General features: G+C 48.2%; 1 protein-coding gene across 1 annotated transcript; it reads left to right on the forward strand.

Annotated features, from left to right (window-relative positions):
• The first annotated feature begins 307 nt into the window (after positions 1 to 307).
• Positions 308 to 13,437, forward strand: LOC146191507 (uncharacterized). The gene is made up of 2 exons (XM_084599963.1): positions 308 to 666; positions 12,894 to 13,437. Exons 1-2 carry the CDS (start codon positions 331 to 333, stop codon positions 13,194 to 13,196), a joined length of 639 nt encoding a protein of 212 aa, XP_084456089.1. The 5' UTR covers positions 308 to 330; the 3' UTR covers positions 13,197 to 13,437.
• The last annotated feature ends 11,066 nt before the right edge of the window (positions 13,438 to 24,503 follow it).

Below are 24,503 nucleotides of genomic sequence, written 5' to 3' on the forward strand. Positions count from 1 at the left end.
AAGTGATGTTTATGCTATACAAAACAGCTAGTAAATTTGTTTAAGGCAATATACAAAGTTTTAGAAAATGCCTACCGTTTCGAAAGCATATACTTTCTCGTGTAGTTTCCTGCTGTAAAAATAAGTAGCGCAATTTAATTTCTTCCCAGAATATTAAACACATTTTGTTCTCCTCGGAATAGCACCTGGGTCGCTGTTCCGCTCAAAGTTTTTATGCCCTCATCAAGACTAACGTATATGTTCGCTATAGGCAGCCTGCAATGAATTTTGCTGTGTCGATCGCCGCGCCGTAACACCTGAAAAGGGCACGGCAGCTGGGCTTGCGCACAGATGGATAATCCGCTTGTCTTCCTCGTGCAGATCATCGCCAGCCTGCTGGTGATACCGTCGGGATGCCAACAACCACGTCAGCATTTCCAGCCCGAACATGTGCAAGTGCTACGGAACGACAACTTTGCAACGCCCCCGGTCCTACGATCCACGGACGAATTTTGGCACCTACCATCGCCAACGACTAGCGGCAGCGACTGTGTGGCCTTCAAGCCATGCGGAGCGGCGCTGCAAGCTTCTTGGACTATAAAAGACTTGACCGAAGGATTTCGAACCAAAGGGCACGGCAGCTGGGCTTGCGCACAGATGGATAATCCGCTTGTCTTCCTCGTGCAGGTAAGAAAGCGCTTTGGGAAATGTTTTCGATCTAGCGAACGTTGCCTTGTTGTGCTGCCGTGCCCTGCGGTACTTCTTGACACAGTGTGCGATGTGGTGCATGTGATGAAATTGTTACTGCTTGCGGGTGACGTTGAGAGTAATCCTGGGCCTGACATGGCAGAACTTTCGCAACAGTTACAGAATATAGCAGATGACATAAAGACAATAAAAGAAGAAAGGTTAACATCAATAGACAACAAACTAGAACGTCTTACTCTCCTTGAAGACAAACTTTCGTCATGTACCGATCATATTGCCAATCTTCAACAGGTCGTATTATCTCTGGAATTAAAGCTAGACGATCTTGAGAATCGCTCCAGAAGATCAAATCTTATTATTTATGGCATCCCTGAAAAGGAAGAAGAAAATAGCGAATCCCTGGAGCGAACTGTAAATGAAGAAGTTTTGAAAGAATCCCTAAAAATGGAAGAAGTTGCAATAGAACGCATTCACAGACTAGGTAGACCAACGGAAAACAAAACAAGGCCTGTAATACTAAAGCTTCTAGATTTCAGGGAAAAAAACGAACATTTTGCGCAACTGTCACAAATTAAAGGGCACCGAGTTTACCATAAGTGAAGATTTTTCGCTTCGTGTCCGCGAAATCAGAAAAAAGCTATGGAAATACGGGAAACCAAGAAAAGATCGCGGCGAAAAAGTGTCGCTGGTTTACGACAAATTAAAAATAAACGGTGAACTTTATTTTTGCGACAACGAAAATTGTGAAGTGTTACCAGTTGCAGCTCCTCCAGTTACACCTTCACTAACCGAGACAAAAAACCAAAACACAGGTACACGGACTCTACGCTCGCGCCGTCCACAGCGTCCCAAATAACCTTCATGAACATTAATGCGCGTAGTATCATCAATAAGGTCGGTCCCCTAGAATCCTTATTATTAGGTTTAAAGCCAGAATTCATGGCGATAACTGAAACATGGCTAACAAAAGAAATTAAAGACTTTGAAGTAATTCCCCCAAATTATTCCATATCACGCAAAGACAGGCCGACGCGAGGCGGAGGCGTGGCATTATTGATAAGAAAAGATATAAGTTTCCTTACGTTACCTGAAGTTGAAGGGGTAGAAGCTATCTTTTGCAAACTCTGCTTTTCTGATTCTACCATCGTTGTGGGTTGCGTCTATCTTAGTCCTTGTTCTGATCCTATCATACTCCAATCATTGTATACGTATATGCTACATCATGTTAAGGGGGCAAGACTAATACTTTTAGGTGATTTCAATCTTCCTGATATTAACTGGAACACCCTGCACCATAATTCACCTTGCGCCGATGTTGTTTTTGATATAATGCTTTCTTTTAACCTTTCGCAAATCGTAACAGAACTCACACGTGTACAAGGAACCAGCTCCAACATTCTAGATTTAGTTTTCCTGAGTAGTCATTTCCCCTGTCAAGAAACCAATGTGGAAATTTTAAATGGCCTGTCTGACCACAAACTAGTAATGTGTTCTGTCCCGCATCACTATAATGCACCTTGTTTGCAATCAACAATAACGTATCCCGACTACAACCGAGCTGACGACACTACCATACTTGATACTTTATCGCACGAACTAACATCATTTCAACATCTCTCGGATGACATACACACTGATATAGAAACATTGTGGCAGAGATTTAAAAACGTTGTGTCATATTGCATCACTAATTATGTGCCTACCAAGACTAAGAGAATACGCAAACGTAATCCATGGATAACTCGAGCCGTAATTCATGCCAAACGAAAAGTTCGACGACTGAAAAAAGTGCAAAAACGCCATCCATCACCGAGAACAATTGAAAAATTAACCTTGGCTATCACTGATTTGAAATCCAAAATAAAAACAGCTAAAACATTTTACTTTACTAATACGCTGACTCGCTTCTTAAAAGATGCTCCCCAAAAGTTCTGGCGTCACCTGAGCCCTAAATCAAGAAATGAAAACCAAGCTTCTCCAGACGAAAACCGAAATATTGCAGCCGCGCTGAATAACTACTTTACTTCTATCTTCACTACAGACAACGGAACTACGCCTCGTACTAATTTTTGCTCCGGAAATTACCTAGAACCCCTTACCGTAACAGAAACAGGTGTCTTAAGCCTCTTACTAAACTTGGACACAAAAAAAGGATCAGGGCCTGATGGAATCTCTAACATCTTCTTGCGTAGATATGCCGAATGGGTAGCAAAATTTTTAGTGGTACTCTTTAACAAGTCGTTGTCAGCGCACACCCTTCCTAAAGAATGGAAAATAGCTAAAGTGACGCCTATACATAAAACAGGAAGCAAATCAGATCCCTCAAATTTCAGACCAATTTCACTAACCAGCACAGGATGCAAACTACTAGAACACATTATCTTAAAACACATAACAACCTACTTAGAAGAAAATCAAATTTTAACACCTCTTCAGCACGGTTTTCGGAAAGGAGTTTCTACAGTCACTCAACTAATCGAACTTACACATGACATATCCTTCGCCATTGATCAGCAGAAACAAATCGACCTAATTTTCTTAGACTTTTCTAAAGCTTTCGACCGCGTATCACACTCTAAGCTTATTATGAAACTAACTGCAACCTTTGGAGCTGGCTCCATAGTAGATTGGATTGTTGACTACCTGACTGACCGTACTCAATTCGTCGAAATTAACAACGCGAGGTCCGAAACAGCCAATGTAACATCCGGTGTACCACAAGGCAGTGTTCTGGCCCCAGTATTATTTTTAATTTTTATAAATGACTTACCTACTACTGTTTCTCACAATATTAAACTTTTCGCCGATGACTGTGTACTTTACCAGGAAATTAACTCTGTCAATGACCATATAACTTTAAATAACGCCCTAACAGCAGTGACAAAGTGGTGTGAAGAATGGCAAATGACTATTAATGTTAAAAAATAAGTTACTTTATCCATAACCAGAAAGTTACATCGATCAGTTTTTCAGTACACATTAAACAACATTCCCCTTGCCTCGGTTTCCGAATATAAATATTTAGGCATAACACTGACCTCTGATTTCAGATGGGATTCTCATGTTAACATTGTCACATCAACCGCCTTAAAACAGCTATTTTTCATTAACAGACGCCTTAAACAAGCACCATCGGAAACAAAGCTACTCGCCTATAAGACATTTGTCAGGCCAGTTCTAGAATATGCCAATGTTGTCTGGTTCCCTTTCACTAACAAGCTTACTAAACAGATAGAAGCAGTACAGAGGAAGGCGGTCAGATGTATATAACAAACACAGGTTGACAGACTCACCAACAGAACTACTCAAACAGGCAGGACTACTCACCCTTCAAAACAGAGCAAAACTAGCGCGCCTTAAAACCATGTACCAGCTAATACACAATCACTTAAAAATCGACACTTCAAGATACATATCAAAATCGCAAACAAGACAAACACGTAATAATCACGCTCACACTCTAAACGAGTTTTCATTCCGTACTGACACTTTCAAATATTCATACTTCCCTCGTGCTATACGCGAATGGAACACCTTACACACATCCATTGTTAATAATTCATCATTAAATGCTTTTAGTACACGTGTGAAACATAAGCTACTTACATCTGACTAATTACTGTGTTCTTATGTCATTACGAATTTTTCTCCTTCCGTTTGTGTTTCACTTGTATTATTTGTCCGCGAAAATCTTGTCATACGCTCCTCAGTCTGTCTTATTGCTATAGTATAATTTGTTATGCATAATTTTGGTATCATATTCTTTCATGTACTTGATTAATTGCCATTACTATATTTTGTACCTCTGTATTTTTATGCCCTTCCTGTTACGATCCCTGATGGGATTAACAGTATCGAATAAATAAATAAATAAATAAATATCCTAGCGAGAACAGCAAATACAAGGGTGGAAGAACGGGCTAGTAGGTATTTCATCCTAGGAAAACAAAACAGCGCACTTTCGACACACGTACAAAGAAATAATCAACATCACAGCGCTGTTGTCGTTTCTTTCTTTGTCCGTGTGTCAATAGTGCGCTGTTTTGTTTTTCTAAGAAGAGCAAATACTTTTGAGGCGTTTTTGTAGGGCGTTTTCACGCCACCAGCACTGGCTACAAGGATCAGATTGCGCGCTCTGTCAAAGCATTGTGTGGCGTGTGTCAGATAACTGGGCTACATATCACCTGAGCAGGGACGTTACCTGTCACACGCGTATCTATAATAGTGCTGAATATGCTCGGTCCTTTATCGCGAACCAAGCGGATAACACAACATGTTTTGAGGCGCGCTGTGGAACAATTGCTGGGCCACCTCGGCAGTGCAGGTTCCCTATGCTGCATATCAATCCCTGACGCCAGAAAACGCACGCGTATCACCGTGCGTCGGTTCTCGTGACGTTGCGAACCAGACAGCCGAACTGGCAAAAGCCGAACAGTAACTTGGTTTCTGCAGGCAATAGGGGTTCATTTCACAAGACCGTCGAAAATTGGCGGCGTTGCAGCACTACCATTCGCCCTTTTTTAAATAAATAACATCTTTCCTGGGGTGTGTTCCCTTTAGGTTGCCTTATTAATGTCGCCGCAACATTAATAATGTAACCTAAAGGGAACACGCCTCAGGAAAGATCTAATTTAATTTAAAAGGGCGAATGGTAGTGCGGCGCCACCGCCACAAAAATAAATAAAAAATCAATAAAGCAATATTAAGGCAGGATGATAAGCTTGTGTTGAAAATCCCATACTGTTGGAGACAAGGTTGTCGGTTTGATTCCGAAGAAGGTAATAACGCCGGACCGCATTCAATTCGTGACCTTCGTAAATGTATCGGGCGGAGACTATTTTTGCTTCCTTTTTTGTAGGGGTATAATTTCTAAAGCAAGCTTATACCATAAGGAAGGAAGATATTTTTATGAGGTGACTGACGCGTTCACTAGCTAACAATTGAAGTAATCTTACAACTCAGAGCTAATTATACTCACTACAGGCCGGAAAAGAAGGCTGCGAGGTTTGCGAAACGAGACAAGGGTTCTGTTTCCTCTTCTTCTTCAGGGGACTAATTTCTTCATCTGCTTCCCCTGGTAACCGCTGCTATTACCCACATTGTGAACGGCTACTGCACAGAGGGCGCAAACAGCGATGAGAGCTGAAGGTGGCAGAAATGTCGATATGACTTTAGATGATCACAGACCAAGACATTTCACAAACCCGATCACACGTTGATGACACTTTTCAGATTAAGTCCCGTTTATAAATGTGGGGTGGTGGATTACTGCAGAGAGGCACGTCATTACTTCTTTAAATCACTCTTTATTACGCCACGAAAATAAAGGAATGGAGTAAAGGTTTCTAGGTGGGTGCTGAAACATTCTGCCGTAGGCGGCCGCGGTGGCTTGTTGGTTAGCTCGCCAAGTACAACTTTACTGGCAAAAGAATAGGCAGGGGTATGAATACGGTCAACAGTGTTGGATGGAATGCCCGGCCTCCTGGCCCGAAAGCCCGTGGCGCGTGATCTTTAATTGTCTTCATCCTCAGTGCGCGTGGTCTAGTCGCGAGGAAGACGCGCGCTCATACATCTTTCCATTTTCGGAAAAGATTCAGCGGTTCTGAAATCTATCGGGCGGTATACGACGCACCTGCCGTTCCTGGTGTAAGCGAGGCTGAAATCAGCGTAGCCAGTACATTGCGGCACTGGAGTGCCTCGTTCCACAGTCTGTTGTGACAGCCGCCGAGAAGTGTTGGTGCTGTTCTAGTCCGCTGAACTCGCCCCGGTGGTGGTGGTGGAAAGCATTTATTGCAAAAGGAGAGGTTGTTTGGAGAGCCACCTCTAGTGGGCCGCTCCCTCAACAATACTAGGTGGAGTCTCTTATTCCGGGACTACATTGGTCTGGGCCGCCGGACCAGCGCTTGTTGTGCCGCTAGATCCAGGCAGCCGAGCAGGGCCGCCTCCCAGTCCTCTCGGGTAGGGGAAGGGTTTATGGGCAAAAGAAAAGGATTTAGCTGGCATGCCCAGACCATGTGAAAGGTGTCAGCCACCCCTCCACAGAAAGGGCAGAGGCCAGAAAAGGAAGGGTCGAATTGTTTGAGTGCTGCCGGGCACAGTAGAGTATTAGTAAAAAGTCTAAGAAGTATTCTTTCGCCCGCTTTCCCTAGCCCCTTGAGAGGAGCCGGGTACTGACGGTGCAAGTCCCGGAAACAGGCATAGATTTCTTGAAAAGTTAAGAGAGGATAAGTGTCCTAGTCCAGATCGGTAAGGTCTACGCCGGGGGCCCGGTTAGTGAGTGCGCGGGCAGCCGAGTTGGCGGCCTCATTCCCTGGTAGGCCCTGGCGGCCTGGAGTCCAAATGAGAAATCGGGTCTGGGGATCCTGATTCCGAGCTGCTCTCCGAAGTATTCTTTGTGCTGTAGGCGTTATCCAGTCCAGCTCATAATTCCGACAGGCCCCTCGCGAGTCGGATAGGATGAATTTAGATTGAGGGTGGGAGGCAGCCAGGGCGATTGCTACCTCCTCCGCGTGGATTGCGCTAGGGGCCTTAAAAGTGAGGCCATCCACCTGTCTTTTCTCGTGAACGACTGCAGCCGTGTACCATCCTATAGCTGCGTCCTATTACGTCGCATTGACAAGTCAACCGTTTCCACCCAGTAGGATCTGGGTTCCTCCACCCGTCGCTCGGCCAAAAAACATTGGCCTCTCTCCTACAGTTGGATCCTTGTCTGCGCTTGACGTTGAACGAGAGACTTCATGGATGTCTTCAGTGGACTGGGAAAATTAGACGCCGAGCATATATGACATCAAGCTCCAGTCGGATGCGACTGCCTTCGCGCTGTCGTTCCCTCGTCGCATTCCTCTACCGCTCTTAGACGAGACACGGAGGGAGCTGGAACGGATACAGGAAATCGGTGTCATCACTCCGGTCACAGAGCCACTGACGTAGTGCGCACTAATGGTCGTTGTGCCGAAATATTCGGGAGCACTGCGAATTTGCGTGGACTTCACAGAGCTCAACATCTCGGTCTTTTGAGAGTGGCACCTCATTCCAGCAGTCGAGCACACGCTGGCAATGCCTACAGACGAAATCTGGTTTTCAAAGATCGACGCCAACTCTTAATTCTGAAAAATCCCACTCAGCGAGAACAGCAAGACGTTGATGATGAATTACGCCGTCCGGTCAGCTTTGCTTTAGTCGCCTGCCGTTTGGGATTATAGTTCGGCACCAGACCACTCCCAGAGACAAATGGCTCAGGTTCTGCAAGGCCTGGACGGAGTCGTCTGTCACATGAATGACATTCTGATCTGGGGATCAATAAACCAGCAGCATGACCAAAACGGCGCCGGACTACCCTCAATCGTTTTGGTTCGCGCCGCTGCGCGCGCGCGCGCGCGCGCGCGCGCGCGCGCACACACACACACACACACACACACACACACACACACACACACACACACACACACACACACACACACACACACACACACACACACACACACACACACACACACACACACACACACACACACACACACACACACACACACACACACACACACACACACACACACACACACACACACACACACACACACACACACACACACACACACACACACACACACACACACACACACACACACACACACACACACACACACACACACACACACACACACACACACACACACACACACACACACACACACACACACACACACACACACACACACACACACACACACACACACACACACACACACACACACACACACACACACACACACACACACACACACACACACACACACACACACACACACACACACACACACACACACACACACACACACACACACACACACACACACACACACACACACACACACACACACACACACACACACACACACACACACACACACACACACACACACACACACACACACACACACACACACACACACACACACACACACACACACACACACACACACACACACACACACACACACACACACACACACACACACACACACACACACACACACACACACACACACACACACACACACACACACACACACACACACACACACCTCGTATCATTTGACGAATCAGGTGTAAGTTTTATTGGGGCTGAGAGGGTGCAGTGGCCTAAAAAGCTGAATGCCGCCCGTGGCGGTCGCGTTTATTCGATGGAGGTGCAACGCAATGCGCCTAGATACCAGTGCATGTTAAATAACACAGGCGTAGAAATTACTTGTTGTAGAGGCGTCGTAGTGGAGGACACACAACACAACACTTACAGCGATCCCGTTGCATGTGGGAATTTTATAATTAAGCAGCCACATGTGGCTTCGTCATACTAAAATTTCCTCAGGGACAACAGAGGCTCTACTCTCGAGCGCCATTCAGGAACTTGCTCAGCTCTTTTTTGTATTGGCACAAACCATTGCATGCTATCGCGGAAGTAGATTCGGATTGTCCTTGCATCTGGTTCACAATGGTATTTAGCCATTCTCGAACGCCATATACTGTGGTCCCTCGCCTTTATCTACAAAGAGAAATCGTGTTCCATACGGGTACCGTAAAAAATCTTTCTGAATTTTTCTTTGCAAGACGTTCCGTAAGTACACACCTTTCCAACAATGCAAAAATGCATAATCAGTGAGTCCATGTGGCACAGTTGTCTGCAATCAGTTGGAAACAACTGGGCCACATTAACGGGGAATCACAAAATGCATGGTTTCATTATATGGTGATACATGCATTTCTTCTGGCAACATCTTCTTTTCTTATTGCGAAAATTCGCCCTACGGGACTGCCAAGCGGCAATCTTGTGTAATACTCATATGCAAAATCCACACGCTCTTCTTCATCGTCGCATGGCGCGCGAAAACACGCGCTTTGGACAACAAGGCGCCAGTCTGTAGACGTAATCAGCGGTGGCGAAATCGGCCACAGGGCGACTGAAACGAGAACCGAACACGCACGGTAAATAATGGAGGACGACAAGCACTTCTGGCCAGCATCGCATTTCCGACGGTGGTTCTGAATCATCCGACCATCATCACCATCACCACCACCACGGCCACCATCACCACCACCACCACCATCACCACCGTGATAGCCCCGCCGGCAAACGAGAAAACGCCAGCTCAGCAAGCCCCCGTGATCCTGACAGAGCCGGCAGCAAAAAAGACTTCGGCACGGTGCCCGGTGACCACAGTCCAAGCAAAGCCAGCAGAGGCCCTTCCTGGAGCCAAGCGCAGGACCGTGGAGCCGTCGTTGAGGGCCCAGGTCGCCACGGCGGCAGGTCTTCGCAGCGGCGGCGGCGTCACCACGAGGTGCGCTGCCTGAACGTGCTCGTCTACTACAGCATAGTAGTCAGCACGTTCCTGCTATATTCGGTCGGCTTCATCGCCTACAAGCTGGACGAAAATCCTGACGAGGTGAGGGAATTCTACCGCACCATTACTACCGAGGAGGTCCCCACCATCTTCACGCGCACGAGAACCCGGCCACGGGAGCGCGGTGACCGCGACGACGTCACCAGCCACAAGTGTAGCAATGGCAACGCAGATGACTGCTCGGCCGCAGTGGGCCAGACTTCTTCAGCAGCCGACACGGTCAGTGCAAGGTTTTCGCTCGCTCCGTGTGTGGATTCTGCAGAAGTGGCTTAGCGGTTTGAACATCAGCCTTGCATGCGGGAAATACGGGATTCGAACCACAGTGCAAGGCGATACCCTCCGGTAACAGCTTTTCCCTGGCCTGGTGCTCGTTAAATTCTGGGGAGAATCTTACACTATTTTATTGCGAAAATTAGCCCCAGGAAGAACAAAGCTTACCACTCGTGACAGCTGCAATTATTCTGTCGTGCTCACATATGAAATCAACACGCTCTTCTTCATATAGTGTTAGTGATGACCGTCCTTATGTTTCAACGATAATAGAAACTTGGTTGCAAAAAGCGTGCTGGACTCAGATGTCATTGCATCGTCACACAAATTAATTCGCCGATACAGACTCAGGGATGGCGGTGAGGAAATTACTATAAAAAAGAATCAAGTTTAAACTTTTGGACATATGGAAAACCATGAAAGCATATGATATAAATTTACCTTTTTGGGGAAATTGCACACTTCATAGAGCTGTGTGCGGTCTCCCAAACGCGCCTCCTGAATGCGTAGAAGTGATGCATGAATGCCTATCCTGCCATGCCGATTCAAGGTCTAAAATAACATAAACTGGAGAGTTTAATTTACCTGATATAAAGTGGCCGGACCTATCGCATGATGGGATTCATTGTTCCTCACTGCATTTATCGATGCAATCGAAAACGTTATTGGATTGTGGTGTTGTTTTAAAGAAGTGTCCTTGCCTATGAAAATCAATATTTTCCTTTGAAGAAGAAAAAACACGTCCATGGTGGACACGTAGTACCATTCAGCAAGAAAAATTAAGCGAAGACGCAAACATGGTTGCATAAACGCAGTGTAACATTTCAGTGAACATTTCAGCCCTCAATTTATATTTGCGCAGCACAATCTTTTTTTTTTTTTTGTTTTCTTTCATTTCGCCTTCTTTGACAAATTAAAATTCTCACAAATCTTGGTAGCTTATCCAGGGAGCAATCAACTGCTTCAAGTCATTGTGCCGAACAAAAGAAGAACATAGTAGACCCTAATGTTTTGATGAAAGAATTTAATGCTTTTTTCAGTCGGTATATACATACATTTACACACAGCTTCTGGAGCATCCTTGCAACACCTTTATATTGTCACGAAGACAGGGATTTATGGGAAACGGTAACAGGGCAGAGACACACAGTCAAGGCGGGTTCACGGGAAACGGTAACACAGAGACACAGAGTCCACAGTCCTAGCTAGAAAAAGAGCACGAGAGTCTAACACTTCTTCGTCTTTCAAGCGCTACCTCAAACCCCCAGGTGGCATTATTCCCCCCTCGAAAAAATAAAAAAATAAAACCCAAGTTCACAGAAAAAAAACTGATCCGGATGGTAAATACGGCTTTCAGCGGGTGAAATAAGGCTTCATGCGAAGTACATGCAGTACGTCAGACGAGCACTGACGACTAGAACTCGGTAAAGTTCCGTCTGGAATAACCTCGTAATTAACATCTGATATGCGACGCAACACACTGTAGGGTCCAAAGTAACGATTGAGAAGTTTTTCTGACAGACCTGGGCGCCGGACAGGTGTCCACACCCAAACTTTGTCACCAGGTTGGAACACGACGTGGTGATATCGGTCGTTATATCGGCGTGCATCTGTTGCTTGCTGATTTGTAATGCGATTACGGGCGAGTTGGCGAGCTTCCTCAGCGTAGTTGGCGAATTCTTCTGCGTGAGGAAGCTCGCCAACTCACTGAGGAAGCTTAGATCTCTCTTCAGTGCTGCAAGACGAAAGCCTTTCTTGCGACGTTTTGCACTTATCGGCTGTCTTTTCACCCAATTCCTTTTCTTTCTGTTCTTCTTCTTTACTTCCTTTTTCTCTTTTGGTCGTTTTTTTTTTCTTTTTTCTTTACTGTTTTTGCTCTTTTTTCTCTTTCACTACTTTTTTCCTCTTACCTTTGGCGCACTGTTTTTGATGTTGTAACGCAATGACGAGGCCTGACATTAAAGCCTTGCAACGCTTTTGTACGTTTTTTGCACAATTTCGACGTCCTTGGCTGTTTTGACGTCTGCATACTATACCGACTCCCTTGGCTATTTTGACGTTGAATTAACTTTTGCCTGTAATCAACTAATTACTCCACATAAATAAAATTTTGCAGATACATTTTTCACCGTCTACCTCATACAATCATTATTTTACTTATCAATTCATTTCTCGATGATGACGTTGTGACACCCACCGCGGACGTACGAATCTAGTCCACACTCATGAGTCTACTAAGGCTTTCGCCTTAAATATAGCTACAGCGCATTGCAAAACTCCAAAGTCCACCTATAGAGGTCGTGGCCACAATTAAGCGACACATCCTCGACGGTGCTCATATCTCAGTGGACAGCAAGTGTAGATCCAAACTGCTGAGGACTATATAACGAAATTGTCAAACGGATTTTCGGTCGCAATATGCAAATGTGTTAGCCCGGCAGAACGCCACATGTACAGCGGTCGCTGTTACGGGGAGGTGACGTTGGAATGCAGTGCACTGTACACAATAGTCCAATAGTGATGTTATTCGCCCCTCAGGTGACCGAAGACGAGCAGTGGCGGCGCTACATTATCGTGCCGTCCCTACCCGTGTTCACGGGCTCGTCACTGCGGGCCTCCAGCCCCGCCGAAGCGGGTGTTACCAACGTTGGCCTGCAGGCTCATGGTGCCCTCCAAACGGCCACAGGCGACCCATTCATGCATCTACTCCAAGTTGTAGCCACTCATGAAAAGGCCAGGCGTCTCTCGTCCCGACAGCACTCCCCTGCAAGGAGGGGAACCGGCGCCAACAAGACAGTAACGGTACCGTTCCTGACCTTCCCGGGGCTGTCACACTGGTGATGAAACGACGTATTTGTGCATCCAAAATCAGTGTGCGCGCCTTGATGTGTGGCCACACACGCACGACGATTTCGAAAAAAAGGACGCTGTGGTGGACAGTAGGGCTGTCAACTTATGTGAATATGTGTTCGATCATCGTGCTTGTCCCGTTCAGGGTACGCGTCTTACCTGTTGACGTAAAGTGTGCCAATCTTATCTGAAAATAAAGAAAATAAAATGCTTTCCCGCACCTTCTTGCTTGCATGTGCTTTTAAGCAGGCGGTTGCAGTGAAGTGCTGCTAAATACATTTTAATAAAGGCTCCATTCTCCAAAAACATCCGGCCTTACATGAGCGAAATATCCCAGCCATGTCTATCGCATGTGGTGGTTGGCAGTGATGTGGCCGACATTGATTGGTCGCGGGACTGTGTGACGTCACGAGACCACATGGCATGACAGGAGCTGGAAACTCTGGCAGCTCTTCTGAAATGGTAGGTTGAGATGGTAATCAAACACACGGGGCCCTTAATCCTGAGTTATACACGCTAGTTGTAGGCTACGCAGGCACGTTTCTTTTGGTTTGTTCGAAGCGACGCTTTATATATATATGGCGGGTTGTTTTTCACATAATAGTTATTACTGCATGCCAATGAGTTTGCGATATAAAATTACAAATTAAAAGATAGGGCTTAAGCTGGTAGCAGAGTGCATGCAGGCGGACGAGGGTCCACAAGGCGAGTGGCAGACGGGAGCCTTCCACCAGCATTTGATAAGATACCCTCCCTGCGGGACAGCTCTTGTCCCGAGGTCTCTTGTTTCTGCCTGCAAACGGCCCTAGCGTCTGCCGGCCGCTAGAAGGGCATTACTGGAAACAGGTAGAAAAGCCCCATTGAGGGATATGTAGAGGCAGTTATTCTCCAGAAAACGTAGTTTGCTTATGATAAGGAAATACACACGGGCTGAACAGGCGTGATCCACTTCCACGAGGCTTCAGGTGTGCATACAGTGGCAGGTGTGCGTTTTACAACTGCCAGCATCTGTTGCTTGCATTTGTCAATAGCATGAACTGTGCAAATCTTGCTCCACCGGTCACGGTTTGAAACTGGCGGAACAATACATCGGAAGTTTAAAATCCAAGTCCGGAAGTTCTCCGCAGAGCCTGTCTTCGAAACATGTCCGCGAAAAGTGGTCCCAGTTGCATGAATAAAATAAAAGTGAGTCACGTCCATGCCAGGACTCGGAACATGTCATTCCATGCCCCAGCCGAGTGCGCTAACTACTGCTCTACGGCAACTTTTTTCTTTATTTCCGGCTTTAAAAACAACTGTATAACATACTTCCACTTCTGCCCCTCTTGGTGGAGCATTGATTAAAACTGGTTCAAATTTACAAGGTCATCCAATGTACTAATCCACTCGGGTGGTTGGCTCCCTTGGAGTCCCGAGAACGTATCTGATATAAGCAGTTATATCAATGAAGTACTGCCTGTCACGGCGAACATCTACGTCCGCATTGCGAACTGCCATTCGCACCTTCCATCGACTCTGGAGTCCCAGTAGTATATGTCCAATGGTATACGCTGTCCTTTTTCGAACATGGTAGAAACCGGATGCCACGAAACGGCAATGGGAAACCTCTAAAGTTCGTTGGAGGATGTCCCTAGGACATATTCTGACCTGCGTACCTAGGACATATTCTGGCAGCCTAAGACCTTCAGATCGATCCTTATCGTGTGCAAGATAGTCTGACTGTCCCTGTTCCGACGAACTGCAAGTCAATGAAAATGCTCCTGGGAATGGTAAACTTAGTGTCAAGGTTTTTTCTGAACATATAATCGATTACAGCTCCACTGAGAGATCTGTTGCGCAAGGACATCGCTTGCGAATAGACTGACCACCAACAGAACTTTGAAACACTGCGACAACCACTGATGGAAGCCCGAGTTCTAGCCTACAACAAGCAAGCCAAGGCAGTGACGTTGTCCGTGGACGCCAGCCAGCATGGGATGGGAGCCGTCCTATTGCAAGACGGACATCCAGTTGCGAACTCGTCCCGATCCCTCACTGACACGCAACAAAAGCATGTACAAATTGAGAAAGAGTCATTGGCCATCGTTCACGTCTGCAAGAAATTCCATGATTATATCACTGGACAGCCTGACGTCATAGTGTACGCAAGACCAACCCTTGCTCGACACGAATTTCCTGCCGGTAATTCCAGAACGGCTTCAGTTCATCCAGTACTTCATCTTTTGAGGCCGGCCAGGACGTGCTGGCATAGTTGCGCCATTACTGTGTCGTTGTCCGTTGCTTCGAACATGGACTTAGCTTTTCATCCGAGATTGGGAGGTATGTGAGAACATTTACACAAAACTGCTCTGCTTCCTTGAGTGTAGCAACAAGCTCATTATACCGAAGGCAAAAAGAAGGGAAGTTTTGAACCTGCTCCATGCAGCACACATAGGCGAAGAGAAAATGAAAAACAGAGCACGGCAAGTCATGTTTGTACCCAATATAACAAGTGAAATTACGGCATTGGTCCGTTCATGTTTGGTGTGCCAGAAGCACAAGGCAAAAAATATAAAAATGCCATTGCTAAGCCTTTATGTCCCCTAACTTACCTTGGCAAATGTTGGGAGCAGATCTTTTCCATGAGGGAGGCCATGACTTTCTTATCGTGGTATACTACTACTCATTCTTTTCTCGAAATGAAAGAATTACGTAGGACGACTGTGTCAGCAGGTACCTCGGCATGCACTGATATATTTGCTATGCCTGTGCAGGGACAATGGGTCTTCATTCAGCAGCAAGGAGTTCAGAGACTTCATGGTAAGTCTGCACGTTCAGCAAGTATTTTCAAGCCCGTATCACGCGATCAAATGGCATGGTGGAACGTGCTGTCCAAGAAGCGAAGAAGCTGTTGGTGAAGTGCTGCCGCAGTAAGGTCAGCTTACCCCAAGCGCTGTTAGAGTGGCGTAACCACCCAGACGTAACCAACTGAAATCACCGGTTCAGCGAATAATGAGCCAACAAACGAGGGCTCTACTTCCAGTCCCATCTTGTCACATGAAGCCTAAGACAGTATCGAACGAGGTTTAACGAGTCGCCTCAAAGAAGTGCGGACGAGCAAAAGGCAGCGTACGATCGATTATCATGCAAACTACCCGACTTGCCAACTGGCTCCCAGGTGACCGTCTACGACTCACGTCTGAAAACGAGAAGCCCTGCAATTACAGGTCCAGCGGATATCCCGAGGTCACACATAATCACCACCGAGGATGGGCAGCACAAGAAGCGCACCAGAGAGCACCTGCAGTGTACAACGGTCCCAGGAGACGCGATTCCATCTAGTCAAGAGGTCAGGGACGCCGGTGAGTCCAGCCAAGCCTATGCTCCTGCAGATCATGAGATGGAGAACACGACGTCGCCTCCTGAACAGGAATCATCGGTTCTGCTTCCACATTCCCAGACCCCGACTAATCAGCTGCGAAGAAGTAGTCGTACTTCGAAACCACCTGGGAGGTCCTGTTAGGATAGCAACGCTCCTGGAAGAAGATGTAATGAGCGTCGCAACGGCGCTGCCATCGTTAGCGACTGAGCCTCTCGAAATCTGCATCGGCATCGTGTAGTCGACGAACTCCCATGATTTGTTCAATAAATCATTTTTATACCACCGGCACCAAGTCTGATTACAACCACCTGCCGTGAAAACAAATGAACCAGTCAAGACACCCTTCTCTCACAGAGAGAAACAAAAACTTCCTGGGAACTAGTCCACAACTCCCCTTGCCTAGCGTAAAGGAGCCAGAGGGTGTTGAGGGAAAAGAAAACAGCTGCGCTGTGAAGTGGGAGAGAAATGGCAGTTGTGGTGCGGTGGGGCGCCACTGCTGAACGGATTAATCACCGTGGTCGTCCACAGAGGGAGAGCATCATCGCACGCGGCTACCCGCGACCCCACCGGTGTCTTTCAGGGTTCTCACCCGTGTTTCCCTGCTGCTTCGCAGCTAGGTCACGCCAGTTCCTTACTCGTCGGTTTGCTCGCTTCGCAGCCAGGGCACGCTGATCCCCTGCTCGACGCTTCGCTCGAACCCCTCGATGCCGCGCTCCTTCTCGACAAGGTAAGCCGCGTTACGTATTAACCCACGGCCCCGGCTGCTTTTTCCCTCCTATTTCTCAGGCACACATTCATGATCCGCGTCATTAAACGAATCCAGTCACACACGCTGCCCTGGTGCGCTCCGCCGCTAGCCTGAGCCGAGACCCATGCCTCGCTGAAGAACATCGAGCATCGTGTTTGGCCAGCTGGAGTCTTTCTGCCTTCGCCTCCTTAAAACTTGAGACCAAGATAACCCTCAAGTCCCAAATCAAGGCGACACCTGTGCGTCGGTAAAGGCGCTGGAAAAACGACCGGCCGTTCCTGAGGTCACCCATGACTGCCCAAGTGACCTCGCTTCTCTCTACTGGGGAGACGAACATGGCCGCCGACGCCAGGCTCTGGAGGACATTCTCTCGTCAGATAACAGCCGAATCTCCGCCTTCTTCTCTGCAGGGAAGGAAGACCTGGCTCACCAGCTCCAGGCCTTGGAGAATCTCCTAGCGATGGCCAACCGACAGCGCCATGCTGAATCTACTGGTACCAGACCTCAGCAACTACCTCGCTTCCGCCAACCGATATCACCTTACAGAACAGCGAGTTCAAGCTGAAGCGGATAACTCTAATATTTCTGCTTTCCCCTCTGCAAAAGCATTCCCATCTCAGCAGGATAGCCCTGTTGTACCGTTGTATTCCTTTACGGCAACCCCACAGGGTGAATACTCAGAACCCTCTGAGCTAACACCTCTCACTCTGTCTGCTCAGCGCACCCAGGACGTACCCAATCGGAATCTCCTCGAGCCTCGCTTTCCCGCAACGCCCAACAACGCCGGAATCCTGGCGGCTGGATTTCTGTCCGGCTAAAGACCAGGCGCCCCAAGTAATCTCGCTTGACCACTGTTGTCTTATGTCCCCTCCGTCGGACGACCTCGCTCCGGAAAGCAGTTAAGGGGGATACCGGCGGTTTTCTTTACGGCCAGCTGGGAGTCATGGAGGTGTGCACAAATCGCAAGAGCAATATCGTCGCTGCTGACGTCTCCTCTGAAGCGGCCTACGATCAACCTCCTGGCTCTCAAGTCCCTCATGAACCCTCCTCCATGCCCTCGATGCATCCCTCCACAGCTGCGTGGGCACGGTCTATGGGGCAGACCGCGACATCGTGGAGACCATCGAGGCAGAGGTCCTTGGTGTCCGAAGACGGGGACGTGCTGTCGCCCTGCAATTTGTTACCAGTCGCCCAGACCATCTTCAACGGGATGAAAATTCCGGTATGCCCCCTCCAGTGCGCACAGTGTGGCGGCTACAACCATGTGGTCCTTGCCTGCGCCAGGCCCACCCTCTCCATTACCTGTGGAGGCTCACACCCCATTCGGAAATGCACACCATGTGCTCCCAAGTGCCTCCACTGCGGAGGTCGTCATCGTTCTGTAGACCCTTCGTGCACCAAGTGGATGCACCAACAGCAGATGGTCACTGCCCTCGCGCAGGCTTATCGTATAGCCTGATATGCTGTCGTATGTACTAAATTTCTTAACACCGGTCATTCAAAGCAAGCAGCCCACAGACAGAACTAAACTACATCTCAAAGTAACTTTTTAAACGTAAAAACAAAAGAACGGAAGAGAACGGTCCATTCTAGCAGACGGTGGCATAGCCGACGCTCTATTCGATCGCAGATGACGCCGGCGTCTGCGAACGACATTCGTGTGAGCAGACTGTTCGTCGTCTGTTGCTGTGCACGGTCCGTTATTGTGCTGAATGATGACTGCTTTCAGCTTGGTCAAACATTTAGGGGAATGCCGCAAAGTGTAGTAGGTTTCTAATAAGGGAGTAATTACTCATTGACATCCACCCAAGCGCAGCTATACGGCTACAAAGGAAAGCTATACAGCTGTCTCAGAAACTTCGTATAGTTAAAAAAAGAAACATTCGCCTCACTACGCAGTACTAAAACTCTCTAATGTTATTTGCCGTGATTTCAATTCTCACAAGGCAATGAATCCACCACCACCACTCGCATCCAAGAGCCTCCTGCTCTTGGATGCGATCACTGCTGTTGGCCTCCGCTTCCTTCTGCCCACTGCTCCCACCTTCATCCAGCCAGGACAGTCTACGTTTATCGAACTGGCCCTTCTCTTTGACGCCTGCCACTACTCTTGGGAGAGGGCACATACCCCTCAAAATTGACTTCCTGGGCTACGGAGTAATTTCGACCACCTGGGGATCTTTAACGTGCGCTGACATCGCACAGCACACGACGCCTCTTCGTTTCGCCTCCGGCGGCTGCGCTTCGACGGAGGCGAAACGAAGAGGCGTCGTGTGCTGTGCGATGTCAGCGCACGTTAAAGATCCCCAGGTGGTCGAAATTACTCCGTAGCCCTCCACTACGGCTCCTCTTTCTCTCTTTCCACTTTCATTCCCACCCTCCTCCCTTCCCTTACGGCGCGGTTCGGGTGTCCACAGAGCAAGTGTGACAGTTACTGCGCCTTTCCCTTCCTGTGAACCAATTTAACTTAACTTAATTCTTGGGTTGTGCCAAGAGTTCCATTGTCCTCTGTGCAGTTTCCACACCATGCCCGTCCTTAGGCTCCTGGGACTTCATGCCGCCAGACGATGCGTTGATCATGTTGTTGGACGCATCCACCAACCCGACTAGAACGCCTTCAACGGGATTTGTCTGCTGTAGCTGGGCTAGAATATGCCATTCTCCCTTCAACCTGCCAGTCTTACTGCCTGATATCTTCAGAGACCGCTCCTGCAGGTCACCACAAACCGATAGCCTATCCTCGCAGGAGCCATTTCAAGGGAGGTCTCCTTCCAAGTCCTGGTCAATTTCCAAGTTGTCAGTCAACCATTTTCCTCTGCCGGACATCCAGTGACAGCCTCCCTCCCATCCCGTCACCACCCACAGCCACGGCTGGGGTAATCTTAGCCTTCTGCAATGACCTGTTCCCCCCGAGCTGCAGCGGGGTTCAACCGCTTCAAGACAGCTCCGGGGGCAGATGGACTAACGCTCCGCAATTGGGTGCCTCCGAGAATTGACTCCTCCTTGCCGTCTTCAACATCTGAGAGCGATATTCTGTAAACCGTGGAGGAACGCCACTGTCGTCCAGATCCTCAAGCAGGCGGCAGTTGTGGTAACCCTGTGATGTGGAGACGCCATAACGTTGGGCGATTCGAAACTAAAAGCACAGAAAAAATGTTTCCAACGCATTTCGGCGCCGGTCTAACGGTGTCCTGCCTGCTGCGCGCCGTTCATTTGTCGGACACTTGAGACGCCGTTTCCAATGCTATCTAACCAGAGCTCGGATTTCACATACCGTGTCATGATTCGCCGTAGGCACTCTTTCTTTCCCCTCTCCGACGTTGCGTTGTGCGTGCCATGGTTGCCATGACGTCACGTGATTGATCGAATGTCCTTTATTGAATGGGAAGGCTCATGGCCATAGATGGGGGTAAAGGGGAGCAGACAGAATCTTCATTGTTTAGGTCGTCACTCAAATCATATTGCTCTAACCAGGCCACTAAGCGAGCCATACTTGGCAAATATCATCTGTGTGGTAGCATCAGCTTCTAGAAGGGAATAGTAATTCAGGCGGTAGGGTTTGATCTCTGAGCGTCCAGCAGAAAAAGCAGAGCAATCCCAGAGTAGATGAGATATGCCGCCACGCGTTAGAGTCGTACAGTGGGGGCACGTAATAATTTCCTCTGTATACTGACGCCAGCGGGCCATAATACGTGGCGTGTAAGCCGCATGGGCGATGAGCTTATTCAAAAAGACTTCTTGACTTCGGGTGAGGTGGGTTTTTCGCGTCCTGCTGGCCTGGGACGAACTGCGTAACGACAAAACACCATCCCTATATATGCATCTCTTCCCCCTTGGGAGATGTTAGTAGTCACATGCCTCCATCGCCGACCTATAAACCGATTTTGTCCTTCCCCGGGAGCTTCTCGCTGCCTGGTTCTGGCCTTCGCTTTTTAGCCTGTCCTAGCTGGTCTACCGAAATCTTTTCTACAGGAAGACGCCATCAAATCTTCTCCATCTACGCGGACGATATTGCCTTATTAATCTGGGCTTAAAAGAGGCACATTGTCTCAATAAGTTAAGTTAAATTGGTTCACAGGAAGGGAAAGGCGCAGTAACTGTCACACTTGCTCTGTGGACACCCGAACCGCGCCGTGAGGGAAGGGAGGAAGGTGGGAATGAAAGTGGAAAGAGAGAAAGAGGAGCCGTAGTGGAGGGCTACGGAGTAATTTCGACCACCTGGGGATCTTTAACGTGCGCTGACATCGCACAGCACACGGACGCCACTTCGTTTCGCCTCCATCGAAATGCAGCCGCCGCGGTCGGGTTCGAACCCGGGTACTCCGGCACAGTAGTCGGGCGTCTTACCACTGCACCACCCCGGCGGGGCCATGGTCTCAATCAGGAAGGCCAAGCAGCAAGCCCTTGACAGTGTCAATGATTACCTTGCTTCCAATCGGAAGCAAAGAAAAACCGAGACACTGGAACTGACCCCCTCGGAAACCAAGTCCAAGGCCTCGGTCTTACACCCGAGGAGCAACCGCTGACTTTCGACCCTGCATAACAGTAGAACCATCATGCCGTAGAATACCAGGCGAAGTACTTAGGTCTAACAATTGACCGATTTAGAGATCCCAACAGATAAAGCCCTTCCCACTTGGATTTTGAGGCAGAGCAATCGAACGCCTCCTTGACCGGGGCAATGGCTGCTCTTCCACTTAGGCAATCAGGCTCTTCAAAGCAGCGGCAACATCGGTGATCCTTATGCCCTACCGTTTGTTTCCTTTCGGCCTACCCTGGCCATTCGACTGTATAAATCCATAGGCATTGGATCTAACGGTTTTTCGGAGTTTTCAGTCATCTCAGATCTCGGCAATCCTGCCGGAGGCTGGCATCTACGCTCTGGATCTTCTCGCCCAGAGATTGATGCACATAGACCATCTGTCATGCTTCACAGAACTGCCCTCCAGCATGGCTACACAGCCCCCCTTCTAGGATGGGGAAGTTGTCAGTCGAATTCTCAAAAATCGGACCAGTTCCAGGCTTCTCGGTACTGCCCCCCCCCCTCCACCCACCTAACCATCCTCCTTAGCAGGCCTCTGGGCCTCGATGTCATATCTAAGTGCCACATTCCAGCTGTTGCCCACCAACAATCCACGCTCAGTAGATTGTTCGGGGGTCCATGACGAAGAATCAGTTACTTGGGAAGAAAGCGACGCCTTGTGCGGAGAGTAACGGTGACGTTTCAGTGTACAGAGTGAGATGATCGCCTTTCACAATATTCCAGCCGTCGAAGAGTGAATTGGTTTCACCCTCGTTTTCACGATTGGCTCAGTGCTGCCTGCAACTGGGTAACCAGCAGCCACGGCAGTGCATCAGCTAGACCAGTCTATATCCTGTCATTCCCTGCTAGCTCAGCTGCCGCAGAGCCGGCCGGTCTCCACTCAGCCGCACAGTTTGAGTCCAGAGTTCCACCTTGGCCTCTCACCATGCTCTAACTCGAGACTTGCTCTGCAGCTGCAGCTCAGCAAAAATTTCCTCTAAGCCCGCTTCCTATCTTTCGAGGACTGGATATCAACTGTTCCTTCACTTGATTCCAGAACATACCAGAATCCAGGTCGAGGAAGCTGATGCCTTTGCCAAGTCTCCTTATGACAACTGAGCTCGATCACCTCTGACCTCCACCCTGATCACCGAATTGTGGCTGGAGAATATATCCAGCAACTTTCGGACAAACAAGTCCCTCCTCCTACGTCTTCACACAGGCTGTACATCGGCTCCTTCCTGTATGTATGCCTGTAGCCAGGCACCCTCCCTGGCCTGCCCCTCTTATGGTGACAGTCATGCAGGGGCATTTCCTCCTTGCATGCCCAGCCTTTGCTAGTCGCAGACTTCAGCTCCTGGCTGACTACTGGAACCTTGGCCTCCCTGCCAAAACAGAAATGCATCTGCTCCTCCAGGCTCGGAACAAACTTTCCACTCACCAGCTCCTCTTGAACTGCCTGGAGACCAGCTTGAGCTCTGCTCTTTAGGCCTGCACAGGCCATGTCATGTGCGTCTTAGGCGGCAAATGAGGGAACGAAATGAATGAGGCAGAAATTGAGAAGGGAAGGCCCTTCCCCCACTTTCCTGGTCACCAATTGTGATGCCGCTATGATGGCCAACATGTTATGGTCAGTACCCACATACCAATGGCAGCAGCACACCACCTGTCTTGTATACGTCACCATTTGGGCTCAGAATCATTCAATGTCGCTATGGGTGATAACACACCAGGCCCCAGTCGCAGGCGGGGAAGGCTGAGAAAGTAAAAACGGTAGAAGAGACTAAAGCAGCTCGGAATGCTGCTCATCGTAAGAGGCATCAGGAGGTGAATGTGGAAGATATGGGCTGCAGTAAATGAAGTGTGTATTAGGAGGTCATGGAGCGTGAATAAAAGATGTAAAAAGTTTCAAACGCCAATTAGGCTTTCACCTTCACAATCTAAGTTTTAAGCATCCCCTACATCTTACATTAGATGCACGATACAACAGCAAACAAACACTTGCAGTGAAACATGCACACTTGCAGACTCGGAAAAACTGAGACCACATTTGCAGCCAGAGCAAAGTTGGCAGATGTTAAGGCAAATGTTGAGTTGGCAAATACTCTTATTAGCCTGCACTGCTAACCATACCATGAAAGCAATGGAGTGTTCCTGAAAAAAAAAAAATCCTGGCTACAAGCCTGGTATAAATGGTGTATCGACTATTTGTAGTCATAAGCATTTATGATAGAGCTTGTTTGTTTATAGCAATTGTTGGAGTGTAATTTTTACAACAGTCATGCCACATTATATAGTACCACCCAGGCTCAGCTGTGCTGGTATATAAAGCAAACACATGAAAACCCAGCCTGCCATGTATGGAAATGCTCAAACCCTAAGCTTAACCAGCACAAGTCTTGCCTAAACAATCCATTAAAACAAACTGTGCCCCGTGCATTTACTGCATGCAATTTCTTTAACAGGTCACCTGGCTTAGCCAAAAAAAACCATGTGCTGCCTAAGGTGAGAATTACCTCACCGGATAAGTTGCAAAGATTTACAGGGAGCCTTAGTGCGAGACAGACGAGGACAAGAAAGGCACACAGGACGAGCGCTATGCCTCATCATGTCCTACCAATTGGCCCGGAACACCCCTTTGCTGAAGTTGCAAAGCAGTGAAGATTG

Source organism: Amblyomma maculatum, chromosome 4 (genome assembly GCF_055883805.1).
Source record: "Amblyomma maculatum isolate TAMU_Amacu chromosome 4, ASM5588380v1, whole genome shotgun sequence".
NCBI classification, from domain to species: Eukaryota; Metazoa; Arthropoda; class Arachnida; order Ixodida; family Ixodidae; genus Amblyomma; species Amblyomma maculatum.

Coding starts and splice junctions, on each gene's coding strand:
- LOC146191507 (XM_084599963.1), top strand. CDS start 331: ATGGATAATCCGCTTGTCTTCCTCGTGCAGATCATCGCCAGCCTGCTG. Junction 667..12,893: donor CGCTTGTCTTCCTCGTGCAG/GTAAGAAAGCGC, acceptor TTCGCCCCTCAG/GTGACCGAAGACGAGCAGTG.